The sequence below is a fragment of the Heterocephalus glaber genome, unplaced genomic scaffold (genome assembly GCF_053883595.1).
Source record: "Heterocephalus glaber isolate CG9 unplaced genomic scaffold, H.glaber_assembly_v1.0 deba00001577, whole genome shotgun sequence".
In the NCBI taxonomy this organism is placed as follows: Eukaryota; Metazoa; Chordata; class Mammalia; order Rodentia; family Bathyergidae; genus Heterocephalus; species Heterocephalus glaber.
Window position 1 is genome coordinate 29,583,234 of NW_028258358.1, and position 20,479 is coordinate 29,603,712.

The 20,479-nt window shown below is 43.1% G+C and overlaps 1 protein-coding gene across 11 annotated transcripts in view; it reads right to left on the reverse strand.

The window, feature by feature from the left end:
• Abcc4 (ATP binding cassette subfamily C member 4 (PEL blood group)) overlaps nucleotides 1–20,479 on the reverse strand; it is a 251,526-nt gene that overhangs the window by 40,617 nt on the left and 190,430 nt on the right. For all 11 annotated transcript variants that reach the window (XM_087193012.1, XM_004870822.4, XM_004870823.3 and 8 more), the window contains 5 exons: nucleotides 14,534–14,684; nucleotides 9,180–9,299; nucleotides 7,733–7,843; nucleotides 6,700–6,800; nucleotides 5,523–5,714 (listed from right to left, as the gene is read on the reverse strand). In XM_087193012.1, the coding sequence (XP_087049138.1) occupies nucleotides 5,523–5,714; nucleotides 6,700–6,800; nucleotides 7,733–7,843; nucleotides 9,180–9,299; nucleotides 14,534–14,684 (675 nt within the window). The remainder of the gene's footprint in view (nucleotides 1–5,522; nucleotides 5,715–6,699; nucleotides 6,801–7,732; nucleotides 7,844–9,179; nucleotides 9,300–14,533; nucleotides 14,685–20,479) is intronic.

Sequence of the window (20,479 nt, forward strand, 5' to 3'; positions counted from 1 at the left end):
TATGTTTTCCCTGGAGGGCCAAGCTTGGTCCCTGAGAAATGCATCAGCATGTGAGACACCTATTTGTACTTGGATCTCTCTCTATCCATCAAATCCAACATGATCAGTGCCTAACATCTCACTTACACACTGCTGCTCCAGATGTCCCCAGATCTCTGAACTCTCTAATACCCTCCTTGCTTCCAGCGTCCTCCCATGACAGCCTGGTGTCCTGCCCTAAGACCCGATGCCTGTTTCCTGACTCAATGCCCTCATTTTAATTCCAGCAGCCATCACCTGAGTGTGAGGATTTTAAAAACAAAATAAACCAAACTCCTCTTAATTATAATCAATGAAAATCAATTTGAAAACTAAAAAATATTAGCCATAACTCCAGCACTGTCATAGAACCGCTCTTATCTGGGTGGACCGTGTGTGCGTGTTTGTGTGTGTGTGTTCCTAAAGTTACAAACTCATATATTTAAACATGAGATTAGTATGAATATGAATATACTCTGTTTTCATGTACTATTTCATAAAAACCTTTCTTTAAGGGCCATATAATATTTCAGTATATGTGATCATTTATTTAACCAACTCCCTATTGGTGAATGTTCAGGCTAATAATTTGCTATTATAAACAACACCATGTTAAGTATCCTTGAAGCTAAATCTCTGCAACCTTAATTATTTCCTAACATCAATTGTTAGACATGGAACTGCTGAGCAACAAATACAAAACATTTGCAAAGGCAGCTGATAGGTACTGCCAACTAACCCTTCAGAAATAGGGTTCTCTCCACTGCACCTGGCTCCCTGCTCATCTGCCAACCTGCATGCTTTAACTTTCTCTGAATCAACATTAGTTTGATGCCCAAAAGTGCAATCACTTTCCCCACCGTGTCTTGCTAGAACAGCACAAGGGCTGCTGGCTTCCTGCCTCCTGTGCCTCCCTGGCTTTTCAGACTCCCTCTGTGAAGTGCCTCCCTGTAACTGGTGCTCCACACTGGAAACCACCACTGCAGAACACTCCCGACCTTTCGATCCTTAGCTACAGGAGTGCTTCCTTGGGGGCACCTACACTGGTGTGAGGGCTGAAAGTGAAAATGTGTCACACATCTAGGAGGTCCTCCCACCATGTCCTAGAAGGTGCCTGAGTCTTCATCCTCAGGGACTCCTGGCCTTGTGCTCACCCTTGTGGCACTCACATGCGTCCCCTTCCACTGAAATCCTAGCCACCATCTCCAAGTTTATTTCAAATGGGTGAATTCCTCAAAAATGTTCTACCTGTCCCCTCATGCAGACAACAGATGTCACATTCGCTTTTGCTAAACATCTATAACTCTGTGACTTTCTTCTGTCTTACCGAGTAGTCTTGCTAAGTAACTGAATTGCCCAGCCGGGCTAGGCTCAAACTTGTGACCCTCCTGCCTCAGCCTCCCAGAGTGCTGGGATTGCAGGTGTGCACCGCCACGCCCAGCTACTACTTAGCTTCTTCTGCTGGACTGCATGTGCCAAGGGAAGGGTCCAGGTGGATTCACCTTCCTACCTTTGTATGAGCTGTAGTGTCCTGTAAAAAGTAGAAATTCTAGAGGAAGCAGAAAGTTTAGCTCATGCTTGAGAAATTTTTGGAATTAACAACATATTGTTCAGGCATATAATAAACTGGTAGGAAAAGAGAGATGTGGCAGATGACTCCTATCACCATATGAACAGGGTGGCAAGTGGCTGGTGCCTCATTTCGTGGGGCAGACAACAAACTATGCCCTGTAAGTGGTTAAGTTCATCTTACACCCCAGGAAAATGACAGCAACCTTTAATAAAGGTATCAGGCTCTGTAGTACTAGGTGTGAGGTCCGATTACTTCCATTTTGCTAAAGAAGAAAACAGGCTTAGTAAGATTAATGAGCCTCTATGAGATTTGAGGCAGACTAAAACTAAGGTTGGCTTGCATCTTGACCACTGTACTGAGGGCCTCCCTATCAGTCTGATGGCCCAGCCCCAGATTCCCCGGATGGGAGAGACTAGGGAGAGGTGTGGCCTCCATGCAGATCTGTTTCCAGGCGGGTAGAGGATGCTGTGTGCATGCAGGTGGGCATGATGTCTGGGGTAAGACAAAAATGTGCAAAGACTATGGTTGTCCTCAGGAGAGATTGGTGCCCACAGCAAGGCTGGGGAGAAACCTGCAACTGGGGGCCATGGCTCACCTGGGAAGTGACAGACCTAGTCCCCTGCCCTCAGGTCGTGAGAAGAACTCAAGATCTAGCAGCGCCTGAGTAGGGTACTATGAGGTACAGATCCAGGGACAGCCATGTGGGGATGGCTGGATCAGAGGTGCCATGCTCTGCAGCAGAATTCAGACTCAATCGGAAAGATGCACATAAAGTCATACAGTTGGGATCATGCAGAATTAAACTGCAACATAAACTCAGGACTTGCAGAATATAAAAGTAAAAAAACACAACAATCTCTATGGTGGTAAGTGGTCCAGGACTTCTAGAGTCTCACATTCAGCCTTGAGAGATATTGGGGTAACCCAGGAGCTCAATTTCAAGGTGTCACAGGAAGTTTCTCGGCAATCATGGGTTACTGGTCACAAAAAATTGCTGGTGGGAGAGAGGACTTCACTGGGGGTCTTATCCAAATGTGCTTCTGACTGTAAGGGGGTGGCTTCTGAGTATCTGCATTTCTAAAATATTTCCAGAAGTGGATACTGCTGGAGCAGCCAGGACTGGCTAGCAGGAAGGGAAATGGGGAGCACCAGGCATGAGGAGGGCTCTCTGAGAAAACGTTATGTAAAAAAGGAGAAAATGCAGGAAACTGATATTTCTGCACATTAGAGCAAGGTCTAATACACATCTGTAAAACTGTATTATCAAAGTAATAGGTCTGAGCAAGAAAAAAAAAAATAACAAACCAAAATCAATCTATCTCTAGAGCTGGAAAATGCTTTAAAATGGCCCAGTACTTTCTAAAATGATCAAATCAACCACAAAATCATCTAAATGAAAAAATGCAGCCACTGTTTAAAATCTCACCTGGAAGCCTAGGGTGATATTTAGCTCATTTTTGTTCTTCATTTTTACTTGCTATTTCTTCCCTGCTTAGTACCGATTACATTCGCCTATTTACTGTAACTTGCAGGAATCTCAGCAGAGGAAACCACTGAAAAAAAATAAAGGCCCGTTTCTGCCACGCCGGCGCATTCCACGTCCTCCCTGAACAGCGCCTCCCCCGATCAAATCCGACACCAAAGGGACAGTGCAAACCGGGGGCTGGGCACAGGAGTGGAGGCGATGACACCCCAGGGTCACAGCAGAGGGGAATCATCCCCCGAGGACGCGCCCTGGACACAATCCCTAAATACTGCTGGGTGAGTCAAGGCACAAATCAAAAGGCAAGTTATTGTAGATGTTATAATGGCGCCTTCAAATTTCATTTACTTTCAAACATTTCGGAATCTCAAGTAATCCTGTGATTTGGGGATTTTAAGATTGAAGAATCTTAAAAAAAAAAAAAAAAAGACAGTAATCTGGGGATATATGGATTCCTAACTTGTACAGTTTCTTGGCTGACTCATATTTTGTAGCTTCACGGATATTTATGGGGATACCTGAGCCGTGCACAAATGAACAGAATTACATGGCAGCGTCAGATCTGGTACACTGTGTGCATGTACGAAACCATCCCCACAGAACTAGAGGACCAGCGCTTGTCACAGCTGCAGCTGACGTTTTGCCCACACAGTTGCCCTCGCCACCTTCAGAACTACCAGGAAGCTGTGGAAACAATGAGAAGCTTGCTTTTGCTAAATGGTTTACTAAAGCTGCTCTCTATGTACCCTCTGGGCACCAAGTGGTATATTCATTCTTTCACGTCACAAGGGTATCACTCATGAAATCCCACTGTGATTAGGTCATTAAATGGGTCTGAGGTGGGAAGAGTTTAAATGAGCAGCCCCTAAAATACCCAGCACTGTACATCAACACATTCACAACAGGGCTGTATTTGGTATGTCTCGCTGCTGGGCAGCTCTGAGCCACTAGTGGTACACGCATACGTGGCCCACCAGGCAGCACGGACAGTCCCATCGATCGATGGCACAGTCACGCGTGCACCACCAGGGGTTCAAGTTGTCAGGGATGTGTTAAACAACTCCCCATTCCTTGCTTCCCCAACCTCTGGCAACTACCGTTCTGCTTTGTGTTCCTAAGATCTGGACTACTCTAGGCACTGCACATTAGTGAAGTCATACAATATTGTTCCTTCCTCACTCAGCTTTATGTGCTCGAGTCCCACCAACACTGTAGCACATGTCAGAATTTCCTTCCTTTTTAAGACTAAATAACATTCCACTGGGAATATGCAACACACTTGGCTCATCCATTCGGCTGCTGATGGATACTCTGGTTGCTTCCACCTTTCATCAATTATGAATAATCCAGCCATGACCATGTGTATACACCACAAATACGATCTTCAAGCATCTAGAAGATGGTATACTTTCAGAGATGCAGAGATATCTGGACTGATTCTGAAAATGAGGAGCCTTTCTGCAGCCAAACAGCAGCAGAAAAGGGCCCCCAAAGCCAGGAGCAGGGAGAACAAGGGATAGCCTGAGTGCAGAGGGCTGTGCCCATGTTGGCCCCACCAGTCAAGGCTGGTGGAGGACTTCCTACTGCCTGCGTTGTTCTGCTTCAGTCCCTCAAGGGCTCGACCCCCGTGAGTGAAAGGGGCATTGCTGCTGGTGTAGATGCTGAGAGATCCAGGCCCCAAACCTCACTGTCATCTCACACACCCCTCCTGGCTCTCCTTCCATGGATTCTGAGTGAGGCTCTGGGCTCTAAGCTGCCTGCAGCTTGGGGCTCTGGCTTCTGAGCTCTGATGGGGTTGTGTATCTTGTGCTCTTTCCTGGTGGCTGAGAACTGGCTATGTAGCTCTGGCCAACACAGGCCTGGGTGCGGGGTCTGGACAAGGTCACAACAGTGGCTCACCCAGCCCAGGAGTCCGCGGGCGGGGGAGCCATGTGAGCACCAGATCTGTGTTTTACGTAGAAACAGGAGCCTGCTGGAGGCCAGTGGAGTAAAAGCAAAGTAGAGGTGAGAAGAAGGCAGGACAGACTAAGGAAAGGACAGGGACGATGGACAAAATCACCTGAGCAATACAAGGAGCAAGACCTGATAGGAACTGGAGACAGGAGTCCCAATGACAAGGAGCTGCGGTTGACTTTGTAGATACAATCATGAATAATTAGATGTTCAAAGACAGTATCCTGAGCATCCTGAGCCAGGTTAAACCCAATCCTGATGTCCAGGGCCCACCAACCTCCATGAGGGAGCTCGCAGCATCAAGAAGGAAATGCAGCCTCCTTCATCCCACACCCCATTTCCAAGGAACACTCATCTCTGTCGTCACTGATCTCGATTGTACCCAGACAGACAATAAGTCCCTTAACAGGTCCACCAGGAAGCCAACGAGCAGATGTGGCACTAGAGCTTTTATTTTACTTGAAACTCAGAAGAAGCAAGATGATTCAAACCAACCTTTTCTGTTGATTTAATGAGTGCTGTCAGGTGCTTTAACACCACAGGCCCATCTAAGCTGTACGTGAAGTTCATGTTATCAAAGATGATCACTCCTTCCTGGGGCCAGCCCGGCGGCGGGCGTTTCTGGTACTCCCAAGGCGCTTCTTTTTCTAGGTTTGTATATTCCATCACTCTCTCCACTGAAATCATCTGAAAGAGACATGGCATCCATATGTGTTACAACTGGAGAGCCTTGTTTGTGGGTGTCCATGCTGGTCGCGAAATGCTCCGGTCAAGGACAAGGACAACCCAGGCCTTAACGTCTAAAGATGGATGAGGATCTCGATGATTTGCTACTGTGTTCATCATCATGCTATACCTTCCCTTATGACTAATTTTTTCAATGTTCTGACACTGAACACAACGAGGACTTTGTAAAAGTAAATCAGTGATCTTTTGTGGCCACTTGCTATCCATCAGTTAGGTCAGTCATCAAACCTCATTGTAATAATTCTGCTCTATGGGAGGAGCAAAATGGAAATATTTCACATTCACTGTTCATCTCTCTCTAGGAGAAGGTGTTACTATTTAAAAGAGGAAGTAATTTACATACTGATTAAGCCCCTCCCAAACAACCATGGCTGGCTTCTTGGAGGAGCACACTAAAGAGGTGGTTAGCCCTACCAGGAAGAAACACCAGCAAATTCTGGGCTTTCTGGCTTCTTCTGTTCCTCACATAGGAGAATAAATGCTAACACTATAAAACCAGGGTGGGTGGGTTGGGGTGAGGGTGGGGGAGACCTATTAATTAAACAAACATACAACCTCAAAATACAGAATTCTTCTTTTACTAAGAATGAGGAATTACCCATTAAGAAATAAAAATAAACAGGCCTCTAAGAAATTGGCTTATATCCTCTCTAGGATCTCAGAACTTCCCTCCTACAGAGACAGTTATTACATCTGAAGACAGCTTGTGATGAATATAAAACCTGCTGACATAGCATACATGAGACTGAGAAAAAGATGTATATATTTTATTTTACATTAACTTTAAACAGATGGAGGAAGGATCTTGAAAAACTGTTAGCTACGATTAAAAATAACAGTTTTAATATTTTACATAAGAACTGCTTTTATGCCATTTAATGGCAAAGAGACTTGAAAAGGCCGAGAACGTTCAGATAAACATTACCATATTCTCCACTTCAGCGCTTTGTCTAACAGACCACTGGAACATCCCCATGAGCATGAGGCCATAGGACAAGGCCAAGCCAACCTGCCCAGCATCCAAAGCTACACAAGGAGGGAGGAGGGAACAAAGTCAATCCCATTTGTAAAATGTGCCTGGCGCCCTCTACCAAGCTACCAAGAGGGTTCAGCAAGTTGCATGTCATGACAGCAACAGTTACACCTCTTATTATCTGTTGACTGAGATCACGATACGATTTTTAAACCCACTGTGCTTTCAGAAAGCTTATTAAATGAGTTTATTAATCCCAACAGAATAAGCATATGTTTGAAAAACAGCATTATATATATGAGAAGTAATGTCACTGTTCAGACATACCTCATTACGGTTTCCCAACCCACTATGTAATCCCACACTTTCTGCGCCTACATCCAAGGTAACCACAGTTGGAAACCACTAAAAACAAGGCAATGGGTTCTAAGAGATGATGTTTTGCATAGTAAAACACTACTCTCATTGTTCTATTATTAAATATCACAATTCAGTGGTGTCACTATGGAAGCCAAGGATGGCAAATTCACACCACACATGCCAACCTCTGCTTGTTTGGTACCCACCTGGCAATACTCTTGCCAGCTGAGACTCCTTCTCAATGCAGCACACAGGCAACTACACCAATAATCTAAGCAGCCCAAATGCTAAAACATAAAGCCCTAAGGACAAAATGCTTAATAGCAATTTTGGTTTTCTCCTCACAACTACCAGATGTAACCAGGAATTTTCAGAATGTCATTTGCACAGACCTCAAGCCATTCAAAGAAAGATAAAAGGGATCCATCAAGACCCAGTGACTGCTCTAAACGGGTCACATTCTGGAATCACATCCATGCTGACACTCTGTAAATGCTTTAATACACTTCATTAGAACCAAACAGTATATACCATTAAAGAAGGTGGCAAGAGTTTAATTTAATAACTGTAAACACAGCTATAAATTGTAGTCATACCATAAATAGTTATTCACATCTGCACTTACTGTGCGCCAAAATCAGGGACCCATAGGCAATAACGATGACAAAGATGGCACAGATGGCATCCAGGCGCACGGCGAACCATCGTGACGTTGTCAGAAACAAGAACCAAGCCTCTGGATTGGGGAACCAGAACAAGCACAATGCATAAGTACAAAAACCACACGAACTGTAGTGAACATGAGCAGCGCATCGATGCTCACAGAGTAGCACAGCAGGGCCACACACCCGAGGAACCGGAAGGTTCCAGAAAGCTGGATGAGGCATGCGTGGTACTCACACAAACCATGCAGTGGCTCTGCAAAAAGGGGCACTGAAACATGCAACCCAGAGGTGATAAGCAGAAACACAACTGTAATAAAAAGCATGGAAAAAACGGTCTTGCAGGGCCAGGCTAGGGTGTGAAGCTCACTGGCTCACATATCGATGGTTCTCGGTTCTTTGAACACAGAGAGCACAGTTCGCAATTTATTTCTAGCACCTTCCATACTTAGAGGGTCCTGCACACAGGGCAGACTGCTTAGGAGCTGCATGTAAGAGACCCCCTTCCTAAAAGGATCTGCAGGTGGTTTAGAAAGTACCATCAAAATCTAACATAACATGAGATTGGAAAGCCCAGCCAGGATTTTGTACACTCAGAGGAAAACTGGAAATGTCGAAGTGGAAAAACAACTTCACTGATACAAAGAATAATATACATGACAATCTGTTAATCAGAAAATTGGTTTTCTCTGTTGCTTCTGACATCTCAGCTGGTCTAAAGTCTAAATCAAGGGTTGGTAACCCACAGCTTGTAGGGCAAGACATGCTCATCACTTGTTTTTTGTAAAAATTTGATGGGAGCAGGGCCAGTGGCTGATAGTCTGTGCTTGTTTCTGTGCTAGACCAGCACAGGGAGGAGCTGCCGCAGGGACTATGTGGCACACAAAACCTGAAACATTTGTTAGGCAGCCTTTTTGCAAAAAAGAAAAAGAAAGGGCCAGGGATTTAGCTCAGTGGTTTCATTGCCTGCTGTGCAGGCAGAAGGACCCAAGTTCGATCTCCTGTACCAAAAAGAAAAAAAATTTGCTGAGCTCTGCCCTAAAGGAACAGAGAGGGCCAGGGATTTAGCTCAGTGGCACCATCCCTGCCTTGCAAATGCAAGGTCCTGAGTTTGATCTCCACTACCAGCAAATAAATAAATAAATAAATATATATATATATATATAGAGAGAGAGAGAGAGAGAGAGAGAGAGAGAGAGAGAGAGAGAGAGAGACAGAGAGATACAGGGTATTGAGTTGCAAGGACCATGTAGCCAGGCAGAGGGAAAATGGGAAGATACAGAGATTCTGAGAGGAGTTAAAGCCCAAGTCCAGAAGGACAGTGAAATGTACCAGAGGTGCCAGCCAACAAGGCTGCCTGCTAAGCAAGCAGATCCCAGGCTCTGAGGCCACTTCCAGAAACATACAGACCTGTGTGTAAGTCCTGGTGTGCATCAAACAGCTCCTGACACCTCTCTTCAGCCCTGTATGCCCGGATGGTCCAGAGCCCCTGGAGGGAGGAGGACAAGTGGGAAAATACCGGACTCCGTGCTGCAGAAACGCAGAAACACAGACAGACAGACACAGAACAGAGGAAGCTTGGTAAGGCTGGATGCAATAAACCAGCTGCCTCTTATAGTCCATAGTCACACATCCCACCAAGGGTAAAACTAGGGGCTCTGAGTTTCCAGACAAAATACTCCTAGCAACCTAGAGAGGTCCCTCCCTGCCAACACTCAATCCACAAGCAAAGCAGACCTCCTTTCAAGGACTGGGAAATCAAAGTCCCTCTTCCACCCAAGTTCAAATCTAGTTATCATTCTCTCTTTGCTAACCCATCCTTCAAGGTCCCCTCCTCCATACTCTTCTAGACATCTCTTTGGGCAGAAATTATTTTTCACTGATTTTTGAGCCAGGAGCTTTTTTTTTTTTTTTTTTTTTAATGATTCTGTTAAGAATACGCAGCACAATGAATAACAATGATCTATTAATGTGTCTGCTCCCACCTTAGAGTGTCCATTTAGGGAAAGAGGATAGCTGTGGTAGCCCAGTAACTAAAACAGCACCTGACACAAGACAGGTGCTGACAAGCAGACTGAACAGACAGCGTGTCACCTCCTTGCACCCCGAGGAACCTTCCTCTGCTAAGTGGTACAAAAAGAGTCCTTTATGGTCACAGTGTACCTGGGAGTCACACTGTACTTGTGTCCACAGAATCTGCTCAGCCAAGAGGTCTTTGACTGATCTCGACCTCAGCTGTAGGACCATGAAGGATGCCTTTGTAACTACCCTACCAGAAACCTGTCCTCATGTTTGGAGGTCACTGTGCCATATGACTTTCTAGAATCTGTGGCCTTATGGGCTTTATCATCTTAGAAGGTAAATTCTCCTTTGTGTATCTTCGTTGTATTTTGGGGGGTTTTTTGGTACTGGAGGTTGAACTCAGGACCTTGCACTTATCAGGCAGGCACGGTGCCACTGAGCTAAATCCCCAGCCCTGTATCTTCATTTTGCTTTGGGATATGTGCTCCATGACTGGCCATGTGTTTCAAGCACACTGGATCATGACCACCAGGCCCAGCTGCCCACACATGGGGACATGTGGGCTGCCTGCTGCCAGGGAGGATGGTTCTGATAGTCTCTCTTCCTTCCACACTGTGAACAGGGCCATACTGGGCTAGGGGTATCAGGGCTTATACCCACCACTCTGTCTTTACCATCTGTCTGGGATGAGCCATTTGTGCTTTGTGGGTAGGAAATACTGACAAATCACTTTGTTACCTATCTGCATTCTAGAGAAGTCCTGTTGGTAAAACATGGAGCAGTTAGGAGAAGTGAAGCCTATTTATCTTACAAGAGGCTGTGTCTATTTTATAAGATGACAAGTGGGTAAAAATCAAGGGAAAAACCCAAAGTTATTCTGTAGGTCATACAAGTGCCAGTTTTGGACAATGTGGTACACCATGGATGTTCTCACTGTGCCCATGGGTGCTGTGCATGTTTGGGGGCACTGGGGTACATGTGTACCAAGACACAGGACCGCCTCATGAATCAGAGTCCACAGTTGTACCAGCAAGGAGGAAGAGGGCTTCTAAGTGTGTATGACACTCAGGTCAGAGAAAGTACGGCACCTCAGCCATGGGTCTGCTGATTGCCAGCTCCTCCCTGGGGCTCTTTGCTGAGCAGGATATATCTTTTAATTGATACTTGTTTCCTTTAACTCTGCACTGTTTAGATGGTAATGGGATGTAAGAGGACTGAGCTCATTCTCCAAATAGGAAAGGTGGGAGCTTCCCACAGGCCTTTGCTGTAGACTTCAGAAGATGTTCCCACCTGCCCCAGAGCTCAGGCACTCTGCAAACAGGGTGCTCCCAGGGACGACCAACCCAGGCTCCCACATCCCAGGGGCCTACCAGGAGTATGCCAAGAGTCTAGCTCCAGAGAACTCAGAACACTCCTTAGAGCCATGGGCTCGCATTTATGGAACTAGCTGGTGTCATGACAAGAACACTATTTCACCAGAGACGATGGCACTTAGAAGGAGGCAGGTGTGGTGATCACCCATGCAGGGTCTTCCAAGGAAGCCTTCAGCTTGGCCATTCCCACCTGTGTCCCTTATGTGGAGACCGAAGTCACCACTGGCTCTCTCTGGCTTGGCTTAGGGCAGGGTCCACTTGACAACTGCATCCTGGCCACAAGGACCAGGAAAGTCAAGCCCAAGTCACACACCTGACCTCTCCAAGAGGGCTGCCGAGGTACAGCAGGAATCTACACACATGAGAGATAATCCTGCCTCTGTCATACCCCACTGGGGCTGAGAGCAACGTCAGTGGGGATGCACTGAAGGGACTTCGAAGACCATTAACTAGTCCCGGGGGACAGCGCATGGCACAGCTCTGGGTTATCTTGCCTTTCTCCTACACTAACCCAGAGGGCTATCCTGAAATAGACTCCAACACCATGGGATCGGTATAACGCTACACATTTCACAAGGCCCACAGCTATGCTTTCCACAGCCCCAAGGCTTCATCAGGTCATACCCAGAAGGACTGAGTATCTTTTCAGGGAAAGAGCAGGGCAGAGATCTCAGTGTTCATTAGCACTCTGGCAGAGCTTCCAATTATTATGCTTTTAATTCCCTTACGTGTGAGGTGCTAGTATCCTCAGTAGTGGCCAGCAAGCATTTTGCAGGCACTGTCTCAGGCCATCCTCAGGAGACCCCCAAAGGGCAGGTATCATTACAGCCTTAACAAAGGATAATGGATCTGAGGCATTAACCACACTGCCCATGATTAAATAAATTGTTCCATGTAGTACATTTGGGTGCCAGACGCAACTCTTATTCCCAAGGCTGAGCTTTTAATCTGAGACACAGAGTCTCAAGGGGTCAATAATTAGAGTTAAAGCTCTCACGTGTTACTAGGCATATTTTTCTCTAGACTTCATAGCTCATGGTTAGAAAACTCCCAACTCTTACTTTACTACCCATTAGGCTTCCCTAAATTTAACAATAGCCCTGGAAACCTGGCATGGGGACTCTTTAAAATGACAGCTTCAAAGGTATATGGTCTGAAAGCAAGTAGCACGTGCTGATAATCCACTCACAGATGGGTACCAGTGGGCAGACATTGCTAATGGAGAGTGTGCAGATACGGCTCACAATCCAGGCACTGCCAGACTAAGAGAGTTGGCTATAGAAATGCACCCAAATACCATCCTAGTTTTATGTACCTCTGTATGACTGTTGCTACATTTGCCTTTGGAAAAGCAAAAATCATTATGATCAACTATTATTAAGAGTGCTTAAATATCAGCCTGGCAGCTAGGCAGTAGGATCTGAAAATAGACCTTGGGGCTCTAGATGTCCCTCAAAGTTCAAAGATGAAGTAGGTCTACGCCTCTTGCCACAGCCATCAGGCAGCCTTCTTTTTGCTGGTGACTACAATCAGTGACCTCAAAAAACATTAGCAATTGTTGCTTAGAAAGAACAGTAGAGCTGTTACAACACAAACCCATACCCAGATGGATGATAATAAATGGTTCATTTGCTTATCTGGGGACGTGGAGAAGGGAATATCCATATTTAACTCCATGTCACAGCCAACAAGGGTACAGAAAAACCCAAATTCTCCACAGGGGCCATGACAAAGATGTAAGACTCTTCATGTCAAAATTAACCAAGGTTTAGGTTATGCTCAAGGCTTCAAGAGGTAAGATTCTACCTGCTTCTTGCAAAAAGCTTTCTCTCTTTGGGATGGGAAGTGGCTCTTGCCACAGATAAAAATCTATGTCAAAGTGTTCCTTCTGGAATGAACAACCCTTCCTCAAATATACCTGAGGCTTCCTTTGCAACATTACTGGTGAATAACTCCATTTCCCAAGTGGCTTCAACTCATAAAACGTCTAAAAGCTTGTGTCTGCACAGAAAACCAGGGGCCAATGAAATGCACACAGAGGGGTCTCCAGCAAAGCAGTCCTCCACGGCCTGCCTCCTGAGGCCTGTCACTGTGACACAAGTCACATCTCACATCAGCACAGCACTGTTATACATGGGGACACCACGCATGACAGGGCTTCACGGTGGTTCAGCAGGTCCCCCTGATGACAGAAAAACTCTTCTGTACCTTTTATGAACTGTCACTCACTCCAGTTTATACAGGCAGTCATGAAAAATGACTCGTAAGAGTTTATTATTAAAAAAGAGACACATATGCCACGAGAAAAGAACTCCTATATCCCAATGAACTCATATTTTTTCTTCTTAGTAGATACTGGGAGCCAGGGGACTCAGTATTTTTCTCTTGTTGGCTTGGTTTTCAGAAAGATGAGTTGGCATTCAGTTGCACTAACTATTCATCACAGAGATTTTCTGATGGAATATCTTCCTTTTTTACTTTTGGCTATGTTCCTTAAAGCTTTTCTAGAAATTAACAATTCTACTCTCCTTATGGTGTTAAATTTTAATAATAATGAAATATGTTACTTTGTATATTCATAATGAGATGAGCTCTGGATTAATTCATCCTCTGTGATTATCTGCAGAATACGGTGATTAATCATAAGACATTTTTCCCATTATGCCCAAACTAGAAAGTTAAAGAGAGAAATAAATAGACTAAATGCATTCTAAACTCTCCTTCTGGTTTTTCAGCGTCCATGATCAACGCCCTAAGTGAAAAACTCACAGTGAGGCATTAACACCAAGCACCACTGATAATAAGGAGCAAAATCGAAAATAACAATGCTTATGTTTTCAAAGCATTTAGCAACTGCAACTTATTATCAATAAATAAAAATTGCATTTTTCAAATACATTACTTCTGACATGAGTGTATTTCTGATACCTCTACCTTTCTTTAATCTTTTCCTTTCCTTGTCATTCCCAGTATCTTTAGGGAAGGAAAAATTCCCTGATTATTTTTCTTCTAAATTGGTTCAATACATGGTGAGACGTTTTATTGGAAAAATGCTTATTGAGTGCCTGGCCTGTGTGTGTATGCGGAGAAATATGTCATGAGCAAGACGAAGAGGGCCTCTGTCTGTGGTGAATGCCAGTTGCACATTATCCCACCTCCGTCTGTCATTCTCTATGTTAAACTGCAAAGCTACACCTGGCAGGCCACCTCACTTTAAGAGCCACAGTGACTCACGGTGACCTTAACACTGGGTCACAGAGGGAGAAATTCCGGAGGACTGAATGTGCAGAACTTCCTCGTCTCCTTAATTATGGCATAAATGCAAGCGACATCGCACTGCTGCACCCACTGGGGATCCTCAGTACTCACTTGCAGATTCCAGGCGTTTGACATCCCTTGATGTTTCTAAGAAGTATCGCCGAAGAATGAAGAAAATGATGGCAAGGGGAATTATGGGTACTGCGATCCAAGGAATCACAGCGACTGCCACGGCCACCATGCTGATGACAAGCAGCAGTACCTGGAAGAGCAGAGACAGACAGACAGGCTCCTTAGCAAGAGCCCTGTCCAAACAGACTTTACGCATTGTTTTCTTGGGACTCCACTCCTGTCCTGCAAAAGGCTTGTTAGGAGAGATGAGCACTTGCTTCCCTTGCCCGAGAAATAACAAAGATGTTGGTGGCGCAGAGGATGTTTACCACAGGGCTGCTGCAGGCAAGACTCCAGGAAGAGAGTGTTTTAAAACTGTCTTCTTTTAACACGTTCGGTAGCTATATCAGGTAGGCATTGCTATTTCTTCCCTATGCAGTGGATTAGAAAGCTGTGACTCAAAGTAACACTGAATCCCAAACTATCTTGAACCAGTAGATGTAACTAGGGAAACTGACAAGCAGGTATCAGACTAGGAATCCAGCAACCTCAGCTATGCATGGATAAAGAAGTGGCTTAGGACAAATTCAATGCTCAGAAAAGGAGTAGATGGATTTGTATCTTTACCTTTGGAAGTGGGGCATCCTCTCTCTGGGTTTCCTACTTATAGTTGTATCACTGAATGTTGACTATGCATGTGGCTGTTTGCTAAGCACGCCACATGTATTGATTGACTCATCCACACCTCAGAACACACTTAGAAAGCAGTATTACCATCTTATTTTACAGGAAGAGACACTGAGGCACAGGAAGGGGAAAGTAACTTGATCAAATTTACACACCATTAGTTAAGGAACCTAAGAAGCTCCCATCATTAGCCATTATGCTGCCCCCCAGGATATGAACAACTTTTTATTGTTTATGAAAAATAATTTTGCTTATGTGGGCATCATAATTTGTTTTTAATTCTTCTTCTAACTACCCTAACTTGAAGGATATCAGAGTTCATCAACAGACCCAATAAAGAATAGATGAGAATTGAGTGCAAATGTTTTTAGAAATCTAAGACTTTTAAAAATAAGTAAGCAGGGCCGGGGATTTAGCTCAGTGGTTCTGGCGCCTGCCTAACAAGCGCAAGGTCCTGAGTTCGATCCCCGGTACCAAAAAACAAAACAAAACGAAACAAAAATAAGTAAGCAACCTCCAATGTCGGTTAAGATTTTTTGTTGTTGTTCTCAATTCTATCTCCTAGATAGGCATTAAATTTTCCATTAGGATGAGATCTGAATGTCTACCTCAGAGCCAAATGAAGATAGCAATAGCAGATGCCATTTAACCAGGCATTTACTGTGTGAACGGCCTTGTGCGAACTATCAGTTCTATGAACCTTCATTTGATCATCACCTCCCCTGGGAAGGGACTTCATCTTGGGGAACTACGATGGTCTAAAAGGACAGCAAGCAGAACAGAAACCCAAGTCACTGAATGCTGCTGGTTTAAGGATCCATCTTTGTCAGGCAAAGTATGAAATCATGTTCCGTGGCCTCGGGTGACAACTGAACCTCAGCAGCCAAGTCCACCTGAGAAGGTGCAACACTGACCCAGTGGAGGGGGTCCAAAGTCGGGAGCATGTGATCCATCTGGGCTGGTCCAAGGCCTCTGAGGTTCACAATTGTACACAGAAACACCTGCCCTCCCCAGACTCACCCAGCACTGTGGAAATATAGGTCTGGGGCCTGAGTTACCACAACTTGGAAAAGGGATGAATGGTGTGTACTTCATCCTGAGAAAGGATGCTGTCCTGTGAGCAGCTGTTCCCAAAAACTATATGCTGCACAAATGAATTTCTGAGTTATGCAAAAGTGATAAAGAAAAAAAAAATGAAGCTTATAAAAATGTTGGCTATTTTGTTTTAAAAACTGTCCCCAAAATCAGGAAAATAAGACATTGCTGTATTGCTTGTATATATAGTAAATGTCCCTATAATAGTGAAGAAATTTTCTATGTCTAGCTGACAACTATAGAAAAGTATAGCTGCCCTGCTCTCTAAAATGCAAAAACAGACCATATTTCATGAGGTCTGTGTCCAACCTCTTAAGTACTTCACACACATTATCTGACTTCATTCTCACAGCAAATATAACTAGTGGGGACCACCATCGCCCTTTACAAGGAGGAAACTGAGGCTCAGAGAGTTAAGTGACTGTCTGAAATCAGATCTCTTGTAGTCATTTTGATCCCAAGGCTGTTCTCTTAATCTCTGCATGACAGTGTATTTCATATACATATTAAGATTTGAAAAACAAATAATACCTAAATACACCATCTTATATATTTCCCCTTTCTCTGCATTTGGTACTTTTGTTGGGTTTCTTGCTGTACTGGACTTCTCCTAAGTTTTAAAAAAAGAGTATTTCATAAGAAAGATGAGTTTTAAGCCCAAAACCAAAAAACTGTACAGGAGAAAAAAGCCAAATTTAATTTTAACAAATATATAAAACTCCAGGATACAAAATGGAGAACTGAATGTTTATATATTCCATATCTGTATTTGAATGGTGGTAAGAACATAAAATTTCCCCCAAAAGATTCTCCTCTAGGATCAATATTTTATCCTAATATCACAAGTTTGAACAGTCTTTTCACGAGCACAATTTTAATTATAAGGAGCTATTTGTGTTTGGCATTTACCTATCAAATTGCTTACATTTCTGTAGGAGTTTCTAGGTATCCACCTACAGTGTATTTTACCAAGAGGTTCTGCTCCTGCTAGTTCATGTGAGAGGCTTGTGCCAAAGAACATGTTTCCTATAAACAGCAATAAAAATGCAGTTTTATTTCATGCAGAGAGCCTGGCATCAGGCTTATGGCTCACTCCAGTCCTTACCTGAACTCTATCTCACACCTCAAAGTGCAAATACGTATTTACTCATAAAGCCACTTAATCAGTGCACGGTACTTGATTATTTGCTTATGGTATTAAAAAATAAAATTAGGACCATCAAGATTTTCTAACAACTCTGGAACTGGAACGCTTTTAATTCTGCCGTCAGTCCCTAGAATTCTGTTCCAGTTTGTGATAAGTGCAAATTATCCAGGTTGCCTTAAACTTTTATTGATTTCACAGAAGATAGGACTTAAGTGCAATAAACAAAGAGGGTTCACTTCTTGGCAAGATTTTCCTCTGATTTAGAAAGACAAAAAACCTGGTGCCTAGTTTTTGATTAGTAAGCTGTTTACCCATGTGAGTGCAGAAGAGATTCTTCTATTTATTCTGGAAACATATGAGATAAAAAATTACCTCTGAATGAAATGACTATCATAACAGATTGTGTTGCTGGCTAATACATAATTCTTTGAGAGGCACTAAAATTCTGAACAGGCTATCCGAACCTCTACAAGTACTGAAAAGTAAAAGTGTCATTCCTATCAAACCATACTCATTACCATTCAATTACAGGGTAAGTCCAAGAAGAGGGGCAGATATGGAAGGCCTTAAATGCAAGCTCCTAATCCTCAGTGCTGCCTCAGTGTCACCATTACATCAGCAGGTGCAGCCTGAGTGCTACGATGCCACGCTGCACACCTCAGGAGTTCAGAGGTCCACTCTGGTTCCCAGGTCTATTTTGGTACAGGACCTGCCTTGGAGGTACAGGACCCGCCTGTTTCTTCTGGCCTCACCCAACTCAATTACCTTTGCTAAATCAGAGTTTTATAGAATGTTGTTATTCATATTTGTATAAGGACAGCTACATAAATGTTCTCTAAGATTACACTTTTCTAAACCTGGATACAGTAACCAGTCCTTTTATCCCTTGTTTGGCTGGTCTGATGTTTTCTTACCCACAGCAGCTCTGGGAGCGGGTCATCCTTCAGTTAGCTCTGTGTCCTGAGTCACAGCTAACTGCACAGCAGAGTGAATGGCTTGTGGGCTGTAATCTGTTTGCCAACACAATAGCAGGCATTAGGGAAATGTGGTGACCTCTGCCTGCCTTTGTATTCAGCGGGTTTCTCAGATCAACAGATCCCTTTTTACTTTTTTTAGTATTAATGCTTCTTGCAAAATTCAAGGCAAAAGCCTGCAGATACATTTCTTTTAAAAGACACTCCTTAAAAATAAAGGTAGGAGAGGTGAAGACATTAATCAAAGAAGCTAGCTACCACTACCTCTGTAAAACACAGAAGCCATTAATTCAGGAAGGATCCCTGAAGGAAAACATTTCACAAGAAAAAAGGGTCAGATCACTGTAAGATATAAACAAATCAATTTATATGAATCCAAAAGCATAGCTACAAAATGAATAAAGCAAAATCTTAATGAACCCAGGAGAAACAAAGAAACTCTGACCTACTTAATAACTGATAACTGACCTAATTAATAACTTAATAACAGGCAGATTAAAAATCAAGGCTTAGAGAAGATTTGAAAAAAAATGATTAACAAGCTTGACTTAAGCATGACTAAATGGCTATAATATCATAGCTAATAACTACATTCTTTTCAGGTACATAGCTACTATGCCATAAAGCAGTATGGACAAACTTCAAGAAACAGAAATTATGCAGGATATTTTACTCATGGCTTTAAAAAGAAACCAATAGGGGCTGGGGATTTAGCTCAGTGGTTCCAGTGCCTGCCCTGCAAGCGCAAGGTCCCAAGTTCAATCCCCAGTACCAAAAAACCAAAATAAAAAAATAAAAAGAAACCAATAACAAAGTAGCTAGAAAATAACTACATGTCCAAAAATTCAGCAATACACTTCTAAACATCTGGCTCAAAGAAATTAAAACAGAAATTTTTTTAAAAGAAACTAAAAATCTAATAATATTAAAATTCGAGGGATCCAACTAATGCTGTGTTTAGAGGTGAATTTATAGCTTTAAACATACTTGTTTTTAAAAAGGCCAATGTCAAGTCTCTAAAAAACTACCTGAAGAGAGAAAAAAAACAGCATATTACACTAAAGTATGAAAAGAATGGAAATTAGGAAACAGTAGACGTTAAGGAAATAGAAAAATAATTTCCAAGGAGAAAATCAACAAACTCAAAAGTGGGTTCTTTGAAAATGCTAATAAAATAAGTTTCTACACTGAGACTAACCAAGAAAAGGGGGGGAATTATTATTGTCATAGATTACAGGAGGATAATACAAGAGCAAATAAGCATTAAAAAGAGGATAAACACTGTGCCTGTGGATTTAAAATTTTCAATGCAAAGGGAAAATTTTGTGATAAACTACACAGACTGACATAAGAACAAATAGAAATCTGAGGATACTATACCAACAGTTGGAAAGTAAGTGTATAATCAAAATCCCCACTAAAATTTCTAGCTACACAGATTCACTGGTGAATTCTATGAAACACTGGAGAAAGAAAAATACTAATCTTGCAATATTTCATTTTCTTTCAGAACATAGAAGAGGAATGCACTGTCAGGTTCCCACTAAAGAAACACAAGCAGGATGGAATAAATATCAAAACACTCATTGCAAAAAAAAAAAATAGACTTATGTGATTTTGGGGGCAAGATAAGCAGGTCCAGAATCTACACAGCCAACTGTTCGAAAGGGCAGGGGATGAAGCTGCTATTCAAAGGAGACATTCATACTCCGCAGAGAAGTCTCAGCTCTTAGCCTTCTGAATAACTCAGTCTCCTCACCCATGTTACCTAGTATAATCTTCCTTACTTGAAATCAACTAATTATAGACTTTAAAGACATTTACAAAATACCTTCACAGCAAGAAGCAGATCACTGTTTGGCTGAATAACTAAGAACTGTAGACTAACCATGTTGACACATAAAACTGATTATGGAAAGGAGAAAACACTTCCCAACTCTTTTTTATATGAGGCCTGTGTAAATCCGACAAAAGATTTCAAGAAAAGGAAATTAGAGATTCACATTCTTCATGAATAACTGATAAAGAATTCATGAAAAAAAA